At 33.0% G+C, this 19659-nt stretch overlaps 1 protein-coding gene across 2 annotated transcripts in view; it reads right to left on the bottom strand.

Moving 5' to 3' along the window:
* The window catches only part of MICU3 (mitochondrial calcium uptake family member 3), a 96293-nt gene that overhangs the window by 51174 nt on the left and 25460 nt on the right, over positions 1–19659 (bottom strand). For both annotated transcript variants that reach the window (XM_072763615.1, XM_072763616.1), the window contains exons 2-3: positions 6509–6662; positions 1172–1203 (exon numbers count right to left, since the gene is read on the bottom strand). In XM_072763615.1, coding sequence (XP_072619716.1) covers positions 1172–1203; positions 6509–6662 — 186 coding nt within the window. The remainder of the gene's footprint in view (positions 1–1171; positions 1204–6508; positions 6663–19659) is intronic.

Genomic DNA, 19659 nt, shown 5'->3' with positions numbered 1-19659 from the left:
ATTTGTATTCTATCTAATTTTAAAGAGGATTTCTAAAGTTTCACATGAAAACATCATGTTTGACACTTGATCAGATGAGCACTGGGTGTTATACTATATGTTGGCAAATTGAATTTAAATTAAAAAAATTTTTTAAAAAACCCCCAAACAGAAACATCTTCGGCTATAGAATATAGGCTTTTGGAAGAATGTTTTCTTTTTTTTTAAGATTTTATTTATTTATTCATGAGAGAAACAGAGAAGGCAGAGACATAGGCAGAGGGAGAAGCAAGCTCCCTGCAGGGAGCCTGATGTGGGACTTCATCCTGGAACTCCACGATCACGCCCCAAGCCAGAGGCAGAGGCTCAACCACTGAGCCACCCAGGGGTCCCAGGAAGATTCTCTTTAACTGGTTAAGGAAGTACTGTAGAATGCCATACTATTTTTTTTTATGATATACTAATGTTTATCTTTTTTATATTGAAGGTTATCATACATTTTAAAAGTGCAAAAGGAATACACACACACACACACATATATATATAATTTAAAGTCAGAAATAACTGTTAATAAATAGAAAATACCAGAACTTTGGAAGCCTCTTTGCACTTCTCACTGATATATCCTTCCATCTCCCCAGAGGCAAATATTGTCTTGAATTTAATATTCATTGTTCCTTAGTTTTCCCACCTATGAATGCATCCTTAAATGGTTTCTTTTTCCTAGCTTTAGACTTTATATAATGGAACTATAATTTATGTTTTTGTGAATTTGCTTGTTATTATGTTTCCCAGATTCATCTAGCTTAAGCACCAGTATAATTCATTTGTTTTTACTTGGTATAGTATTCACTGTATGAATATATAAAAACTTATTTACCTTATTGATATTATAGTATAGTCTTTCTGGCCAATTATGAATAACCTAATAACATTCCCGTGAACCTCTCATGCATGTACAAGTTTCTCTAGGTATATAGACTAGTGTAAAATTACTGGATCATAGGGCATATTCAAGTTAAACTTTACTAGGTATATGTATATGCACTGTTGCAAAAGTGAGATCCAAGAGAACTGCTAGGTACAGGGTATGTCTATCTTTAATTTTAGTAGATAATGCTAAACTATTTTCCAAAATGGTTATGCATATATATAATGTGCATGCATATGTACACCAAGAGCTTTAACCTACCTGTTTGGTAAGTGACTTCCATGTTTTCACAACTGTAATAAACAAATATAAAAGAATTAGATAATAAATACTTTATGTAATGTATATCTAAATTCAGTAACCATCTAACCAAGCTTATATATCTTAAAGACAAAGTATTTTTTAACTTTGAGATGTGGATCTAAGGTATGGTTTTATTAATCATTATCTTACTTTGGGGATTTCTGGATTTATAAAGTTAACTTACTCCATGTTAATCATCCTTTGGGCTTAAAAACACAAATACTGATATTTATTAAATATTCATACTAGAATATAAAATATCAACATAGAAAAATTATATTTTAATTATAATGTTACCCATGACCTCTACGATCTTAGTATCTCTGGTTATAATTCAAATCCAGGTCTCTCTAGGGTGAAGGGGAAGGGTGGGGGCAATGAGAAAATGAGATGAAAAAGAGAGCAGGTAATGGCAATAGGGAGCTAGCTCCTCATCCTGTTTTCCATTCTTTCCCTGTATTTAAGAATAATTTCTGGAACAAGAGTGTTATCACTGGATAAATTACCTGAGATTACTTTTTTTTTGTGATTCCTCCTCACGCCCTTAAAGATCTCAAACACTATAAATCTTATAATACTGGAATAAGTGCACAATCAACACTGCTGTATCCTTTACTCAGATTTGAAAACTGAATATCTGATGTCTGCCCAAGAAATTATCTCCAGGTTTATATGTGATTAAGTCCTATAACACAGCTGCATTAGGAACTGGTAAATATTATTTCAGCTACATTACAATAATGACAACCAATAATTTTTCTATATAGTAATGTGGCTATTTCTTTATAATTAATGATAGTTATAGTAAACAGTATATCAAAGTCAAGACTAGAACAAAGGCAGTTTTTGCCATTTAACATTCTTAGTTTTTAAGCAATATAAGTCACTTTTAAGATTGAAAGGATAGAAGTCCATTCTAAAACTCAGCAAACTGATTTTTATGGAGATCGATTTGTTCTCTATGTAGCAACAACATCCTTTCTTTACCTAAGATAGTTTGTACAAATGTGTAATCAAGTGATTAAAATCACAGGTTCATAAAGAAGAATTCAGCAGTTAGCCTTAATTCCAATACATTTATTTAATAGAGACATCCACCTTTCCATAATGAACAGAATATTGTAAGTAATATTTATTACCCTCCTTATTTGAAATGTTGCAGTATGATCAGAAGAAAAATAAATGGCACAAAAGTACATGCACGTGCTCTTAGGCAATGTTCAGAAGCAATTTATCAGAAGAGGAAGTTAGACACACTCTTGAGTTTTGTAGGGTTTATGAGATTTCCAGGGTAAATTATTCACAAAAGACATATTCATTCTGCCGGATATGTCACTATGTTCAGTATTATTAGCTTTTTTTATAAAGACTAAAGAGCCATTAAGATTGTTCTTCAAAGGATTTTCTGATTTTCTAAATTCCTTATTTAATATGAAGTTACTACATATATAAATATAACTCTGGTGAAGAGGGACTTCAATGCTATAGGATGTATTTTATTTTTTCAGTTATAAGTTGATATTCATTATATTTTTAATACTTTCATGTACATCTGAAAATTTTTAACAATATATTTTTAAAACTAAAAATAATACTTGTAGCTATATGCAAGTAATCAATTACTTATTTTAGTTCTAGAAGGGAAACTTGTCTTTTGGGTTCTATTTATTAGGTAAAATAAGAAATTTACTAGATTTCAAACACAAACCTATAATCAATCAACAAATGCATATCTCGATTAACATTTATTTGAAATATATTAAGCGAATGTTTACACTGTATACCACTTTTTTCCTGTTAAAGACTTTTTAAAAAATGATGATTATGAATTCAAATGATGATGATGGTGACAATGACAAGGACAGCTACTTACATTTATTAAGTGCTTACTGTGTGTCTGGTATGATACTAAATACAACCAATATCACTCAATCCTCAAAAGTTTAATGAAGTTGCTATTATTTTTATTTTTTATGAATGAGGGAACAAAAGATTAAATAACAAAGTTCTCAAAGCTAGTAAATGAATGCTAAGGTTTAAATATGTCTGTCTAATTTCAATATGCCACGTTGATAAACATATATGATTTAATTATTCAGTCTATGAAACACATTTTCTCTTCTGAGGTAAATACTTCTTTTTATAATCCTACACTTCAAAAAAAGTTTTTACAAATATCTTGATATTTAGTGATCATTCTTAACTATGTTTTAAGTTTCAGTTTGAAATTAACTAATGTTAATTTGTGGTTGTTAAATGCCCTGTGCAGATTTTTTATAATGGAATGTTTTCCTACAAATGATGGTTCTATAATACCTTGAAAAGAATCACCATAAAATCTATTTCCAAAAAATAAAAAGCCACCAGCAGGCTTCCAGTGAGTATATTATGATGAAGAAAAAATTAAGAAAATAATGAATTAAAAAATTTTCAAACTATGAAATTCTAAATTAAGCATTACTTATTGAATGACTTCTCAAATATAAGTTTGACAAATTATAGCATTTGATGCAAAAATATCATTTGATATTCTAAAAAATACATAGTTATATCAAATCTGTGCTAACTTAATAATAAATATAAAAGGTCCACATTGTATGAAATCAATTAAACGTATGGAATGCATATCTGTTTTTGTATAAGAGTCTTTTCTACATAGTCTCTATACTTATGAAGCTTAAAATATTTAAAGAGGATAAAAAGTATCAAATAACTAATTCTAAGGCTAAATATGGTTATTTGGCACATGGTAAGTACTCAATAAATATTTCTAGAAGGGAAGGAGGAAAGGGAAGGTAAAGGAGCAGAGATATAATCCTTACCATAGCCCTCAGATTCTTCCAAAAGAGTCCTACTTCATGTGTAGCCTTTTCTATTACTACTATCTTACATACTCCCAAAGTGGACTACTTTGAATATACCATTTACTCTCCTGATCCCATGTGTTTGTTCACGTAGTTCCCTTTCCATCAGTTACTAACTTCAGAGTCTTCTGACAAAATATAGCATGATAAAGTTTCTCCTTCAACTACTATATTTCATTTCCTTTCTATTTTATAGCCAAACATCTTGAAAGAGTCCTTTATACTCACTGTCCTCATTTCTTCATCTTCTGCTATTGCAATCTGGTCTTTGCTCTAATGGCTACACTGAAACATCATTTTAAAAATCATCAATAGCCTTCAAATTACCAAATCTAGTAGACATTTTTCTGTTCTCATCTAACTTGACATCTTATTTGACCATTCTGTTCATTTTTCTTGGCTTCTATGACTCTGTACTCCTGATTTTATTCCCATGTTTCCAGATACTCCTATTTTTCCTTTTGAGGCTCATCTTTCAAGCCTTTGCACCTTCATCATTTAAAGTCTAGGAATTCCTCAAGGATTGGTTCTTGGTCAGCTATATTCTCATACTATACTGCCTTATAGGCAGTATTATCCATACTTACTGTATTAATTACCAACCACATAGATGAATCCTAAATATACACTCTACCCAACCCTCTCCCCTCATCTCCAATGGAAATAATCTAAAATGTCAAAAATTAATTGATTAAAAATTAATTTGCAAAGTAGCCAATTTGCCAAATTATTTAGATTTTTTTTTAACTTTTAGACGTTTGTTTTCATCTCACATAGTTACTTTTTTGGTTACTGCTAAGAATGCTTAAGAACTTATCATGGCACCTTGATACTTTTTCTTCTGCTGAAATGCTCTACTTTCAACTTCCTATTAGCCTACTTAACTCTTATACGCAATTCATATTTCATGTGGATATTTATTTTCCCAGGGAAGATTTCCCTGAGCTACCTAACTTACCTCTCAAAAATATGCTCTCACAGCTTCAAGTTTCTTTCATGGCACCTATCACAGATGTAATTTACTATTTATTTGTATACTTCATTGATCAGCATGGGTTTTATCCACTAGACTGTAAGCATCATAAGGGTGGAGAGTCTATTTTTGTTTGTTTGCTTCCCTCACCACTTTATTTCCAGTGCCTAGTGCAACACCTAGCATTTGACAGGTGTCTCTGATTACATGTCATAATTTGCTATGAGAAGAAATGGGTAGTGTGCATAAAGTACTCTGCTGCGTTCCAAAGTACTATGGCTGTCTTGAGGAAAAAGTACTGTGATTCTTTGAGTTGTGAAGTGAACCCTTTTTCATGTAACACAATTTTTACTTGAAAGAACTGACAAATTATGATTATTTGGACTTGGGTATTTGGCAAGCATTTTCTTAAAAATGAACAAAGCTATTGCTTCAAGAAAACAACCGACAATATTTGTTGCCAGTGATAACATTTGAGCTTTCAAGTAAAAATTAGAATTTGGGAGACCTTGTATACACCACCATGAGTTTGACGGCTTTCCAATAAGACTTTCATGGTAATATTATGACAATATCACTGAATTATTTTTTTAAATAAATCGCCTAAAAATATGTCAATATTTGGAAGATCTGCATAACTAAATCAACCAGTATCTTCCATTTGATGTTACAAGATTATATAAGGGTAAAAGATCCATTCCAAGTGCAGTGGGGGCCAATGGATTTTATCATAACAGATGACAAAGTTTCAAATTCCACATTACAACTAAACTTTAAGGAACTACCACTAGCCTTTGAAGTATCAAAGAAGAATATCTACAATAATTTGAAAGGGCTATTAAAGTACTCTTCCTTTTCCTTACTTCTTTACCTGTGAGGCAGATTTGCTTAATATACTTCATGAAAAACAACACACTGCAACTACTGAATAAAAAAAGCAGATGAGAATACAGCCATCTTTTATTAATCAGACGCTGAAGAAATTTGCAAGACTGTACATAATGACAAAGAATCTGAGAACCACTGCTCTAACACATGGAAAGATGAGTAATAGTCTATATTTGCACTGTAGGGGCCATGACAAATACAGAAAAGATACAGGTAGAATTCTTGCCCCAGGTCTAGCTTCAAAGCCAGTCCTCTGAATTACTCTGTTCATGCTGGATATAAGAATTGAATAAGCTGAATATGAACCTATTATAAAGAATATCAAGAGTGACGTGGTTTTTAAGTTTGATGAACTAAGAAAGAGTAAATAAATGCAAGTTTGTGAAAAGAGATCAGTAAGAGTTTATAAGAAATATTAATTTAGTAAGGTTATATAGCATAATGTCTTTTGAAATACCACATTACTTGGTTAGTTGTTCTAAAAACTTACCCTGCTCCACACTTTAACAAACTGGAAATAAGAAAAAAATCTTATAAAATCATTAAGAGAATTAAAAAATATATACTTACATTTGGGCTCATCTGTTGTAACAGCCAAAATAAAATCATATGGAGTCATGAATAACTGCCCTTCACATTCTATAGAAGCAAACAAACGAAATCTCCTTTCCCGAGATGTAGCATAGAGGTCTAAGTCTTCAATGTCTGATCTGTTGATAGCAACCTAAAGTTAAGCAAGCAAATAAATATGGACTGTGTGAAATAACATCTCCTTCAGAAGCTAAATGCTTTTAATTATGCTAAAAGTGAATTAATAAGAGTAAATGACAAAGTGTGAAAATTATGTCATTGGAGAATTTAATCATTTTATAAATAAGTTACCCATATGAATAAAATGAATTCATGTTTAAAAGATCTTACAATAAATATCATTATGGGCCTGAAAATTCTAAACTGGCACTTGAAGGACCTGTGATTTATTTCTGAAGTTCCAGTTTCAGAAAACATCAAATTTCTGAGCTAACAGTTTCTTTAGAAGGAACATTAACTCTTGCTGAATGTTTACTATGTGCCTTCTATATAGCCTTACTGATCTAATTAGAAATCTACTCATAGTCTATGGATTTTCTGAAAGAAGAATTCTGATATGCTATTCAGGGCTACCTACCATTAAGAAAACCACTTAGTGGCAGTGCTTATGTTACAACTGAAGTTGCTAACTCTAGATCCCTAAAGTAGAGTTGCCACCAATGGTTGTTCTGAATTCTACCTAAGGTGAAGATTAACAGAATTAGAAGGAATATTTATATATGGGGGTGGCGGGGGGTGGGGATAGAGGAAGGAAGTGTCTTTTGTTTTCCTTAATTTCAAGACCTTTCTTTGTGGATAATTTTTCATTGTTATTTATTTTCTCTCTGAACTTACAGCAAATTTGTTAATAGGATTTTTTTTTTTGCTGATTACAAAAGTGATGCATAGTAATTGTATATAATTTAGAAAACAAAATTTTTAAAGTTTATAGATACAATTTTTTTCTTTTTTGGCAAAAGTGGAATTACACTGCACTGTTCAGTAATCTGATATTTTTCAGTTATTAATATATCAGGGCTATTTTCTCACTAAATACTCTAGTAGATCATTTTTTTAGTAGCTGTATATTTCATATCAAGTGTTTACGCCATAGCACAATTTATGAATTGCTCATGGCTAAATATTTACTTAGGTGATTCACAGTATTTTACTATTGTAAAACAATGTTAAAATGACCAGCATAGAATATATTTACATATATGTACAGAGTTCCTTGAGATAAATTCCAAGGAGTGGATTTGATTGGTCAAACAAAACCTTTTCATATATATTTTCACTCTGCCTCTAGGGAATTAATAGCAATTTACATTACTATCAATAATGAAAAAATTATATTTTATACATTTCATAAAAGTTATTTTATAGTAGAAAAATTATTATTTAGGATGGCAAGCTTATTCTTTTTATTGTCTCTTCCATGTCCATGATGTCATAATGCAGATTATGTATAAACTACTAAAATTATTTAAATATCAATATCTTGAGAAGCTGTCTCAAAATAATCCATAAGAACTTTCAATAAGGAGATTACATCTTGCATTTCTAAGTTACACTTTATTAAATGAAGAGCCAGGCAAATGACTAATATTTTTCTCACTATTCTGAAGATTAAGACTTTTAAAAAGTAGTCAAATAAAATACAAGTACTCAAATAAAAACGAAAAAAAGGGATCACTCCCTACTTTTTTTTTTTTTTTTAAAGAATTTTTATTTTATTTTATTTATGATAGTCACAGAGAGAGAGAGAGAGGCAGAGACACAGGCAGAGGGAGGAGAAGCAGGCTCCATGCACCGGGAGCCCGACGTGGGATTCGATCCCGGGTCTCCAGGATCGCGCCCTGGGCCAAAGGCAGGCGCCAAACCGCTGCGCCACCCAGGGATCCCCACTCCCTACTTTTTAATGGCATATATAAGAGACAGAATATATATGTCAGTGCCTTTAAGAAAAAATACAATCTATACGGAGGGACAAAATACTAGTTGGAGAGACAAAGGGTGCAAACATGGAAGAAAACAATGAGTCAAGTTAGAACAAATCAAAATAAAGCACTACAGGAGTTGAGGTTAATAGGAAGGTTTCATAGGGCACCGGGGTGGCCCACTTGGTTAAGTGTCTGCCTTCAGCTCAGGTCATGATCCCAAGGTCCTGAGACTGGGACCCTGAGTTCGGGGGGATGGTCCCTGATCAGTTAGTAACCTGCTAACCTGCTTCTCTCTCTCCTTCGGTTGCTCCCCAACTTGTGCTCTTTCTCTCTCTCTCTCAAATAAATAAATAAAATCTTAAAAAAAAAAAAAAAGGTTTCAAAAGAAAAAAATAGGAGTTTTAACATTAGGAAGAGATATGAACATCCTAGGTTTACATAGCATATTTGAAAAGATGGTAATAATCTTCCCAGAGCAGAAGATTTACATTCATGGAAAAGGGTAAGTAAACTGATAACGATTTCTGAATGCCAGACAAAGCACTGGAATTTAATCAGATAGAAAACATGGCTTTAGGAGATTCTTACGTAGAGCAATGACACAAAGAAAATGATGCTTTAGAAAGATAAAACAGCTCCATACCAGAGGCAACTTAGCTCAGTAGTATGTTAATAACAATTACTCAGGTAATCCATAAGTATTGGGAAATTGTTTTGGCTCTGTCATGATGAGAAGTGAAACACTGAACAACTTAATGTCAATAATGGGCAATAATTTCCCTGAAGAGTCTAACATCTTAGGTCCCTTTCTATACATATATCCCATGGGGTTCTTCTTCCTCCTAGGATAGGGAGATCAATCTTGTCTGTGTCCACAGTTTACTTTCTTGCTTATTTCCTGCTAGGCCATTTCCTTGGACCTAATTGGTGCCAATCAACCAAGACTCATTTCCAGGGAACTTCGGGAAGGATCACTCTGTGTGGAGCTCTCATGGTTTCTACACCACTATCTGAAGCCATGCCTTAGTCTAACATCCTGAACCACCACAATTTTTGCATCTAACATCTTTATTTGTCATGATCTAATTATGGACTTGATCTGTGATTTCTGCCCCTGCCTGCTGCGCCATTACTGCTCATGATGTATTTGTATTTTCTCATCAAACTTTTCTTTCTAAGTGTCTGTCATTGGTCCCAGCAGGTCAAACCTGCTTGACCACTGCAGCTGGGAATTTGATCCACCTTCCATGAGCTAATGCTGACAACTCTTCCTTCTCCTTAACTTCTACTAACAATCAATCCACAAAACCTGTTACTCTCCCTCTCATTTCTCACATCTGCCACAGTCATCACTTTTGTGTAGGCACCCAGTACTTCCCTAAAATTTTACAGTAATGGCCTGTGATTTTTGCCTCTAATTCATCCTACACTGAGAGAAAACAGGCAGAACTACAGAACAGTGTGAAATCTTTTAACCACCTGAGTAAATGTATCAGAAAAAAATCTGACCAAGTGGAGTTTAAGGTTTTCATTAAAACTCTACAGTATGAAAGAAATTCAAGATTTCAAGTAATATTACAAATCACAATATTATAATATTATTACAAAGCTGTAATGATCAAGACAGTATGGTACTGGCACAAAAACAGACACTAGATCAATGCAACAGAACAGAAAATCCGGAAATGGACCCACAACTGTATGATAAACTAATCTTCAACAAACCAGGAAAGAATACCCAATGGCAAAAGGACAGTTTCTTCAACAAATCGTGTTGGGAAAACTGGGCAATAGATGCAACAGAAATAGATGCAATAGAAATAGAAAACATGCAAGAGAATGAAACTGGACCACTTTCTTATACCATATACAAAATTAATTCAAAAATGGATGGAAGACCTAAATGTGACACAGGAAAACATCAAAATACTAGAAGTGAACACAAGCAGTAACTTCTTTGACATCAGCCTTAGCAACTTCCTACTAGGTACCTGGAGGCAAGGGAAACAAAAGCAAAAGTGAATTACTGGGACTTCAAAACAAAAACCTTCTGTGAAGGAATCAACCAACGGAACTAAAACACAATCTCAGAATGGAAGAACATGTTTGCAAATGACATACCTGACAAAGGATTAGTATCCAAAATCTATAAAGAACTTATCAAATTCAACAGCCAAAAACCAAATCATCCAATTGAGAAATGGGCAGAGGAAATGAATAGACATCTTTCTGAAGAATACATACAGATGCCTAACAGACACATGAAAAGATGCTCAACATCACTCATCATCAGGAAAATACAAATCAAAACTACAATGAAATATCACTTTAAATATGTCAGAAAGGCTAAAATTAACAACACAGGAAACAACATATGTTGGCAAGGATGTGGAGAAAGGGGAACCCATGTATGCTGTTGATGGGAATGCAAACTGGTGCAGCCACTCTGGAAAACAGTATAAAGGTTCCCCAAAAAGTTAAAGATAGAACTACCCTATGATCTGGCAATTGCACTACTGGGTATTTATTCAAAGGATATAAACGTACTAATTCAAAGGGATGTAAACACTCCGATACTTAACGGCATTATCAAAAATAGTGAAATTATGGAAAGAGCCCAAATGTCCACTGACTGATTATTGGATAAAGGAGTTGTGGTATGTGTGCCTATGTGTATCTGTGTTTGTGTGTGCATGTCTATACACACATGTAAAATGTAAATTAATCAGCCATCAAAAAGATGAAATCTTGCCATCTACAAAAATACGGATGGAACGAGAATGTATTGCTAAGTGAAATAAGTCAAAGACAAATACAAATATGATTTCACTTATATGTGGAATTTAAGAAACAAAACAGGGCAGCCTGGGTGGCTCAGCGGTTTAGTGCCTGCCTTGGGCCCAGGGCGTGATCCTGGGGTCCCAGGATCAAGTCCCACATCAGGCTCCCTGCATGGAGCCTGCTTCTCCCTCTGCCTGTGTCTCTGCCCCTCTCCCTTTCTCTGTCTCTCTCTCTCTCTCTCTCATGAATAAATAAAATCTTAAAAAAAAAAAAAAGAAAAGAAACAAAACAGATGGGGGGCGGGGGCGGGGAGAGAGAGGCAAACCATAAAACAGATTCTTAACTATAGAGAACAGCTGGAGGAGAGGTGAAGAAGGATGGGTTAAATGAGTAATGGGAATTAAGGAGGGCACTTGGGATGAGCAGTCGGTGTTATATTCAAGTGATGAATCACTAAATACTACTCCTGAAACTAATATTGCATTTTATATTAAGTCACTACAATTTAAATAAAAGCTTGAAACAGTAACAAAACTCCACTTAATGAATCCTACCCCTTTTAATCTTAGCAATAGTATCCATCATTTTTGATAATGGCATTAGGTGATGCCTACAGGTCTACAGATTTAGCAACACCTTAAAAAGAAGGGCTGGGAAGGAGTTTGAGAATGGTTTGTGGCCCAGACAAAAAAGAGTATCCTAAAAGGGAAGAATCTGATTTATGTATAAAATAGAAAACCAGAGCCTGGTGCTTAAAAGGGTTTCCTTCTACTGCAGACTTGTTGCTTCTTTCACTGCCTCTTCTCAATTTAGTGTGATAAATCATGTAGTGCAATAATATACATTGGCACTGCTCAAGTGCAACATAAACTGGTAAAAAGTAAAAACCAATTTTCCCACGTTAACCCAATATCCTGTCCCGATCCTAGACTATTATCACTGAGTAGGAGGAATGGGTTCATGTGGGTGGAGAATGGGATGAAGTAAAAAGCAGAACAAGAAATCAGTACTTTGGTTGGCTTTATATTTTCTATTCTCTCCCACTGACTTATTTATCTCTTCCTACTCAGATGCCATACTGTTTTAATTACTAATAGCTTGTGGTTATGTTTTGATATTCGGTAAGGCAAAATTTCATCTTATTATCAATCTTTTAAAAATATTCATGGTGATTCATACTCAATTTTCTCTTCTAAGTGAACTTTGAAATTAATGCATCAAATTCTATTTAAATAAAACTACTACCATTTTGTTGGGGATGACATTCAATTTTGGTGTAAAAGACTTGATATTTTTCCCCATCTGGGAACATGGATATCTATTTATTCAGGTCTTCAACTATGTCTTTCAGTAAAATTTTGCAGTTTTCTTCATATAAGTTTTAAATATTTTTGGTACATTTTATACTTTCTATGTAATTATGAATTGTGAATGGAACCTTTTATTCCTATTACATTTTCAACTGATTATTTCTGATGAATGGGAAAGCTACTGACTTTGATATATTTGCTTTGTATCTAATTACCTTTTTAATTCATTCATTTTAATAATTTTTCCTTTGATTTTCTATTAGTTATAAATTCTTTCACAATAGTGACATTTGTAGCTTTTCCTTTTTAGTATTTATGCTTTCATTGCCTTAATTATGAGAGGTCTATGTCTCTAAATATGTTGAATAGGTATCATTTTTATCTTTTTCCATGTTTTGAAGAGAATGGTTCTAATGGATTGCCATTAAATGCAATGTCTGCTGTTGGTTTTGATCATTATCTTATACCTTAAATCAGGAATGGGTATCTGTTTTCCTTTGTTCAGTGCAAATAAATGTGTTTAGAGTTAGACTGGTCCTCAGATACCTTAGAGATCATCTGGTCCTCTTGTTTCTTTACCTTTTTTACCAAAATAGAAGCATAAATATGAGTCCCCAAACAAAAATTTTAAATGTGTTGGGCAAGTACAAGCATAGTAGAAATCCTCAAACAAAAATTCAAAAGGTATTGAAAAAAACTCTATTATTTATATTAGCTCTTTAACAATTTTTAGTTTCCAAGATGAATATTTAAAATCAATTAATCAGCTAATGTAAATTCATTCATTCATCCAACAGATACTTGGTGTGTGCCTACTTACAAATGAATTAATTATAAAATAATCAATTGGAAGCTTACTTAATCTAAAACTGTGTTAGAGACAAATGTGAGTAAGCTTGGTTTAATCATGGTCTACCTATATATGCCCACTTACAAACCTTCCAACTGTCCATGTGCTTCTTTCTCTGTAGTTTATAAACAGACTATTTTCTTAATGAATGATCTACAGCACAGAGGAAGAATTTAGGTTTTGTTTTGTTTTGTTTTGTTTTACTGTGCTATAGTTCTAACCACATTAAACTTTACAGTGTTTAGGAGGTCGATAAGGAGCAGTGGCCCATTAAGTTCAACTAAGGATACTGATTTGATTCACTAGAAGCTCTGAGTAAAGGGACAGCTTCAGCCTAGTAAATTCCCAAAATATTAGAAGGAACTCTCAGACCTTTAAAGGATTCAGGTTTACTTTTGAACTTTCCAAAGTTTAAAAAATCTAAACCTTCTGAAGTTCTAACATCACTATTATGAACATTGAAAAACAAGAACCAATAAATAAAGGTGAAAAATGATATTCAGACCAGTTTACTAATCCTCTTGGCAGTCTTGCTTGCTTACAAATGACAATGATCTTGTATCATGTTAATGTTCTGAGCATTTTAAAATACAGCCATTTCCCTGTAGCACACTGGTGTGAACCTATGGGTATAATCCTTATATTACAAGGAACAGGTGAAATATACCAGTATTCACTGGCTGATCTACTTTAATACCTTTCTGCTTACCTACAACCAATATATTTTTCTTAAGTTAATTTCTAAAGCTTAAAATTAACCTAAACATTTTCCATTAATATGTATTGTTTCAGCAAATACTACCTTTTGCATCACAAATTCCCAACATAGAAAAACTTATCAATAAGTATAATATACTTAAGATGAATGGAAAAACTGACCTGTAAGCCAAAAAACCTGAATTATATACTGTTAGTTGTTAAAGCATTATTAAACTGAAAACCTCCATTATCAATCCTATTAATATTACATACTTAAAAAGTAAACCTTTCAAAAGTAGTTATACAATATAACTAGTCCATTTGTGGACAGCTGGGAAAATACTGACAGGAGTTAATATAAGTCATGGTCATTTAAGAAAAATTCTTAATTTCCATAGGTTGACAGTCAAACTTAAAAACATCTATTTGGGAAATTGAGGAAGTGACAGCCTTTAAATTGTTATGAAATATTAAAGAGAAAACCCTCAAGTTTAGAGTAGTTACAAAGGGAAATAGCCTCTGTAAGAAGCTGGAGGAAACTAGAAGCATAGATGGAACTGAAGACTGGTTAAGCTTCTAAGAAATAATTTCTCCAAAGTAGACACAACACAAAGTTTCCACAATCCATCTTTCCTGGAGATGCTTCTTTTAAATGACTTATTATAAGGTGAAATCTTTTCTTTCTATATACTCCTGCTTTTGGAAGTTATTTGTTGTTATCAGCAGACCCACTGGAAAGGCTCATGAAACCAAGCTAACACTGACCAACATCTAGTCCTAACTTGTTCATAGAAACAAGAATGAGTCTAGTTTCACTCTGCCTGAGATGAGCTCTGGGAACTATAATAGTCTATGAGCTATAGTCAGTTCCAGGAATATTTTAGATCAACTCAACCCTTCATTTTTCTGGAAGTGAGAAACTTTTGCAGCTATTTCCAACAAGATGAATCTTTGCTCCATATCAAATAGTCTAGTGATTCTTCCACTGAGACTCTCAGAAAGAATAACTTCTGCAGCCATGCCCTCTCTACTGTATAAGATATTGCTCCAAATCAATCCTAATTAATCACATCCTTGTAATAACATACCTGAAACTTTAACAGTGAGAGTGTTGAGAGTTCCCTGAGAGTCAACACTGTACTTTAAATAAATCCTAGTTATTTTCTTTATACATCTCTATTATGTCACTTGTACTCCTTTCCCTCATTCTTATTGGGTTGCAATTATCTGTTTACATATCTGTCTCTGCCATTTAACCAGGAATTCCTTGAAAGGAGTAGTTGTTATGTTTATAAGAACTTAACCAGTGATTAACAAAATGCCTGGCTCATCTAAGGGGCTTGGTAAATGATTATTGTGTGAACAAATAAATGCCTGTAGATGAAAACAAAATTAGCTACTAATAAAGAGCCAAAGGGCTACTGAGTCTGGGTCAGGCAGGAGACGAGGACAAACAAAAGAGAAACTTCTGATTCCAAACTAGGAATTCAGAGTAAGATAATAAAAGATAATCTAAAGTTTTAGTGAGAAATATATGGCATAATTTATGGTATCATTTTTAAAAGTTGTTCAAACACATCTTTAAAACTAACATTAGTAAATGCTTAAGTTTAGCTATTGCAATAAGAAGGCATATGAGATTGGGACACCTGGGTGGTTCAGTGGTTGAGGGTCTGCCTTTGGCTCAGGTCATGATCCTGGGGTCCTGGGAATGAGTCACACATCTGGCTCCCCACAGAGAAACTGCTTCTCCCTTTGCCTATGTCTCTGCCTCTCTCTGTGTCTCTCACGAATAAATTTTAAAAAAAGAAGGCATATGAGATGTATTTTTTATTTTATTGTTTTAATATAGTAAAAATTCTAGTTAAATGAATCTCTTCTTAGGTAGGGATGCAGACAAAAGTAATTTGTGGAACACTCAATTCTCAGGCACCCCTCCCAAGTGACTGCAATATATAAAAATTACATATGTATATTTTTTTCATATTTAGATTTTAAAAGGGTTCTATGTACTTAAAATTTTAAAGTTCAATTGACCCTTGAAAAACATAGGTTTGAACTGCACATGCCCACTTACACATTTTTTTCAATAAATACAGTACAGTTCTGCAAATGTACATTCTCTTATGATTTTCTTAACATTTTCTTTCCTCTAGCTTACTTTATTGCAAGAATACAAAATACATATAACACACAAAATATGTGTCAATCCACTGCTTATGTTATTAGTAAGGCTTTCCAATCAAGTAGGCTATTACTAGTTAAGTTTTTGGAGGAGTCAAAAGTTACACAGGGATTTTTCAATTGGAGGGGTGGTGGTGCCCCTAACCTCTGCATTATTCAAGGATCAATTATAATTATGATGTTACTAGCTACATATTACTTCACTTAGCTTCCTTCGGTTACATATTATCAATTCTTTTCTACAATAAAGAATAATTTTTCCTTCTATTATAATATTGCTTCAAAAAGGGTAATGAAATTCACAAATTTTTCTAACTTTTGATTATAGGAATAAGAACAAATGGATAGTGCATTTGGTGAGAATTTTATCAGTATATGGATTAGGGAGGGCCAGAAGAAGGAGAATACACCTTTTCAAATTTGAATGAATAGTGGTAGTTATAACATAGACTTGGGGAAAGTCATTTCTAAAACAAACCACATCTGTAGGATTGGAAGCCTCAAGGGAAGTAACACTTCCAAATATCTTCAGGAAATACTAAACTGCTGTGATTCACTTAGGTTGACAAGTCGACACATTTTATCTTCCACCTTCTGTATCTGTTTCTAAAGTCTTAGACACAACCACTATTGACCTCAAGTTTAATGTTTGCATTTGCACTCTCCCTAGCTGTTTTTCCAAATTTAGCAAAATGCTTCTGTATCTCTGACCTTTTCACAAAACATTGCCCTGAGATTAAGAAAACACTGGGTCTGGCCCACCATCCTTAAATGTTGAGAGATGTCCAGTGTAAACAGATGTTTTGTGCTCCACCTCCACAGACCTACGCACATTAGCTATGGGAGGCTGAACAGTAATTACTGTCCTGAAGCTTAATTTATAAAATCTGAATTGAACCACCTACAGGGAAAAATATAACAGTCTTCAAATTTTTGTTCTACAATTCTAAAATTGAGTTATTCCTCAACTAAATTTGGTGACAGATTGCTATACTCAAAATATTAAAGGAAAAAAAATCTAAAACCTCTAAATCTAAAATCTAAGTAACAGAAAAAAACAAAATTACCAAAAATTCATATATATATATATATATATATATATATATATATATACTTGTTTTATTGTTTTTCAACTTAAGTTTTAAATTCTAACAACTTTGTTTCTTTCATTAATACAGTAAAATTCACTCTGAAAATAAAGTATCATCACACTTCAAAATAATGAAACTACAGCATGTGTGACTGACAAATATTAACTATTAAATGTAAACAGTTATGATTTCTTGGCTTCATATGGGCATATTCTAAATCGAGATGTTAAAAATTTTATAGGGCTATTTTTCACAGATTAGGAAGATATGAACATTTAGGAGAAGGCATCACTGCAAAATTTTTAGATGTGGCAAATTTTGTGAAAGAAATGGAATTTTTCATTTCAAAAAGATCTTGCACAACTGCTAATGAAAACTATCCAAGCACAGACCTCAGAGTTGGCACATAAATTATCTTATATTTAAGTACAAGGCTGCACAGCAGAAAAATGAAACCAAGAAATCTAGAGGTAAAAGAGAATTAAATTTGCCTTTTCATTTTATTCCTCCTAGGAAATTACATTTTATGCCTTCTAGGAAATTATTTTATGGGAATTACTTAACATTCTTTTCAAGTTTGCTAAAAATGATTAGGGAATTTTCTTTCCAGCTCTAGAAAGCTCTACCTTTTTCTGTTTCACTGAAAAATTGTGAGTTACATTTTAATCTCAGTTTTCCTATTTATAAAAAGGAAGCATTGGGATGTCTGGGTGGCTCAGGGATTGAACATCTGCCTTTGGGCTCAGGGTGTGATCCTGTGGTCTGGGGATGGAGTCTCACATTAGGCTCCCTGCAAAGAGCCAGCTTCTCCCTCTGTCTCTGCCTCTCTCTGTGTGTATCCTATGAATAAATAAAATAAAAAATCTTTTAAAAATGGAGCATTAACATGGAAATAAAAATTTCAAACACATCTGTAAAACAAAATGCATAATTTACTCAGAAAAATAAGTAATGATCATTTTCAGGTAACTTCGTGGAACTTCTAAGTCATGCTGACATGAGCAAGATGAGTGCTGGGAGAAACGATAAAAGCTACATTCTTTTAATTACCTCATCTTTCCAAAAGAAATAAAAATATTGTGTCAGTGCAATTATCTTCTTTGGAATTTCCAAACTCAGACCTTTGCAACTAGTACTTAGATGTTACTTCTTAAGGTAGTGAAACAAGGGCCTTCAGGCAACAGAGTACATCATTATCCTTCTAATGAATAACAGAAAGCGAGGGTTCACTGCCAAGGCACAGTCTCATGTTACTTCAGGTCAGCAATTCGAAAATTTACTCTGTGGTAAGGTCTGATTTTCCCAGGGAGGCAAGATTAAATGCCAGATAAAGGATTCACTACTTGACAATTAGAGAAACTGATGCCTACAAGCTGATAATACCCTAAAGAGGTAACTTGAAACAATTATATCAATTATCTAAACACTGTATAATGTATTATCTTTTAGCAGCTGAGAAATAGGGCCATGAGAATGAAAAATGGAAGAGGGAAAAATGAAAACCATTTGTATTAACCAAAATTATTTTGATTACTCATCCTTATTTTTTCTTTAAAAATTGTTTGATATCAAATCACATCAATACTAATTTTTATTTTTATTTTTTTAATACTAATTTTTAAAAATAAAGAATGACTAAACATTTATCTGATTTCATGTAGGAAGCTGAGCATTTGTTATTAGGTCCTACCTGATATTGGCGACAGTACTAACATTTTTATGAAACACTGAAGGGCAAACATCTTTTAAACTTGGATTTTTATTTTGTATTTTCTGGATAAGAACCTTATGAAATTCTATTCATATCCATATTTATTCTAGCTAAAAAAGATGTTCACAGAAGTATTATACTTGGCTTTCTCAAATGGCTTCAGGCTCATTTAAAAGCTTCTAAGAAGATAAAAGGGGTAACATTTTCTTTGCTTGTTGGGTGGTCGAAAGGTTAAATATCAAATTCCAGTGTGGGAAAATCCCAAGTACTCTAGGTGAAATGTTTTGATGCTACTAGGCAAATGTGTCCATGTGGAAATACACAGTCTGAAGACCAGCCAATAGTATTTCCCTGGCTAAGATCAAACAGAAAAAAGAGTCGTAAAATTAAAAAAAAAAAAAAAAAAGTAACTGACCACTTACTCTAAAATCTCCACTTGTATTGCTATAGTAGCTTACATTATAAGGTTCTTTACAAGTTTACAGAGTACTTTCACAAATATCATCTCAATATTGACAGGAGGATAAAATAAGTAAAAGTTATCTAAAGAGGCAGTATGCATAGTGGTTTAGCATGTGCATC

This window comes from Vulpes vulpes, chromosome 7, assembly GCF_048418805.1.
Source record: "Vulpes vulpes isolate BD-2025 chromosome 7, VulVul3, whole genome shotgun sequence".
In the NCBI taxonomy this organism is placed as follows: Eukaryota; Metazoa; Chordata; class Mammalia; order Carnivora; family Canidae; genus Vulpes; species Vulpes vulpes.
Note: the sequence above shows the minus strand (reverse complement) of the source record. Positions and strands in the feature narration are given on the sequence as shown.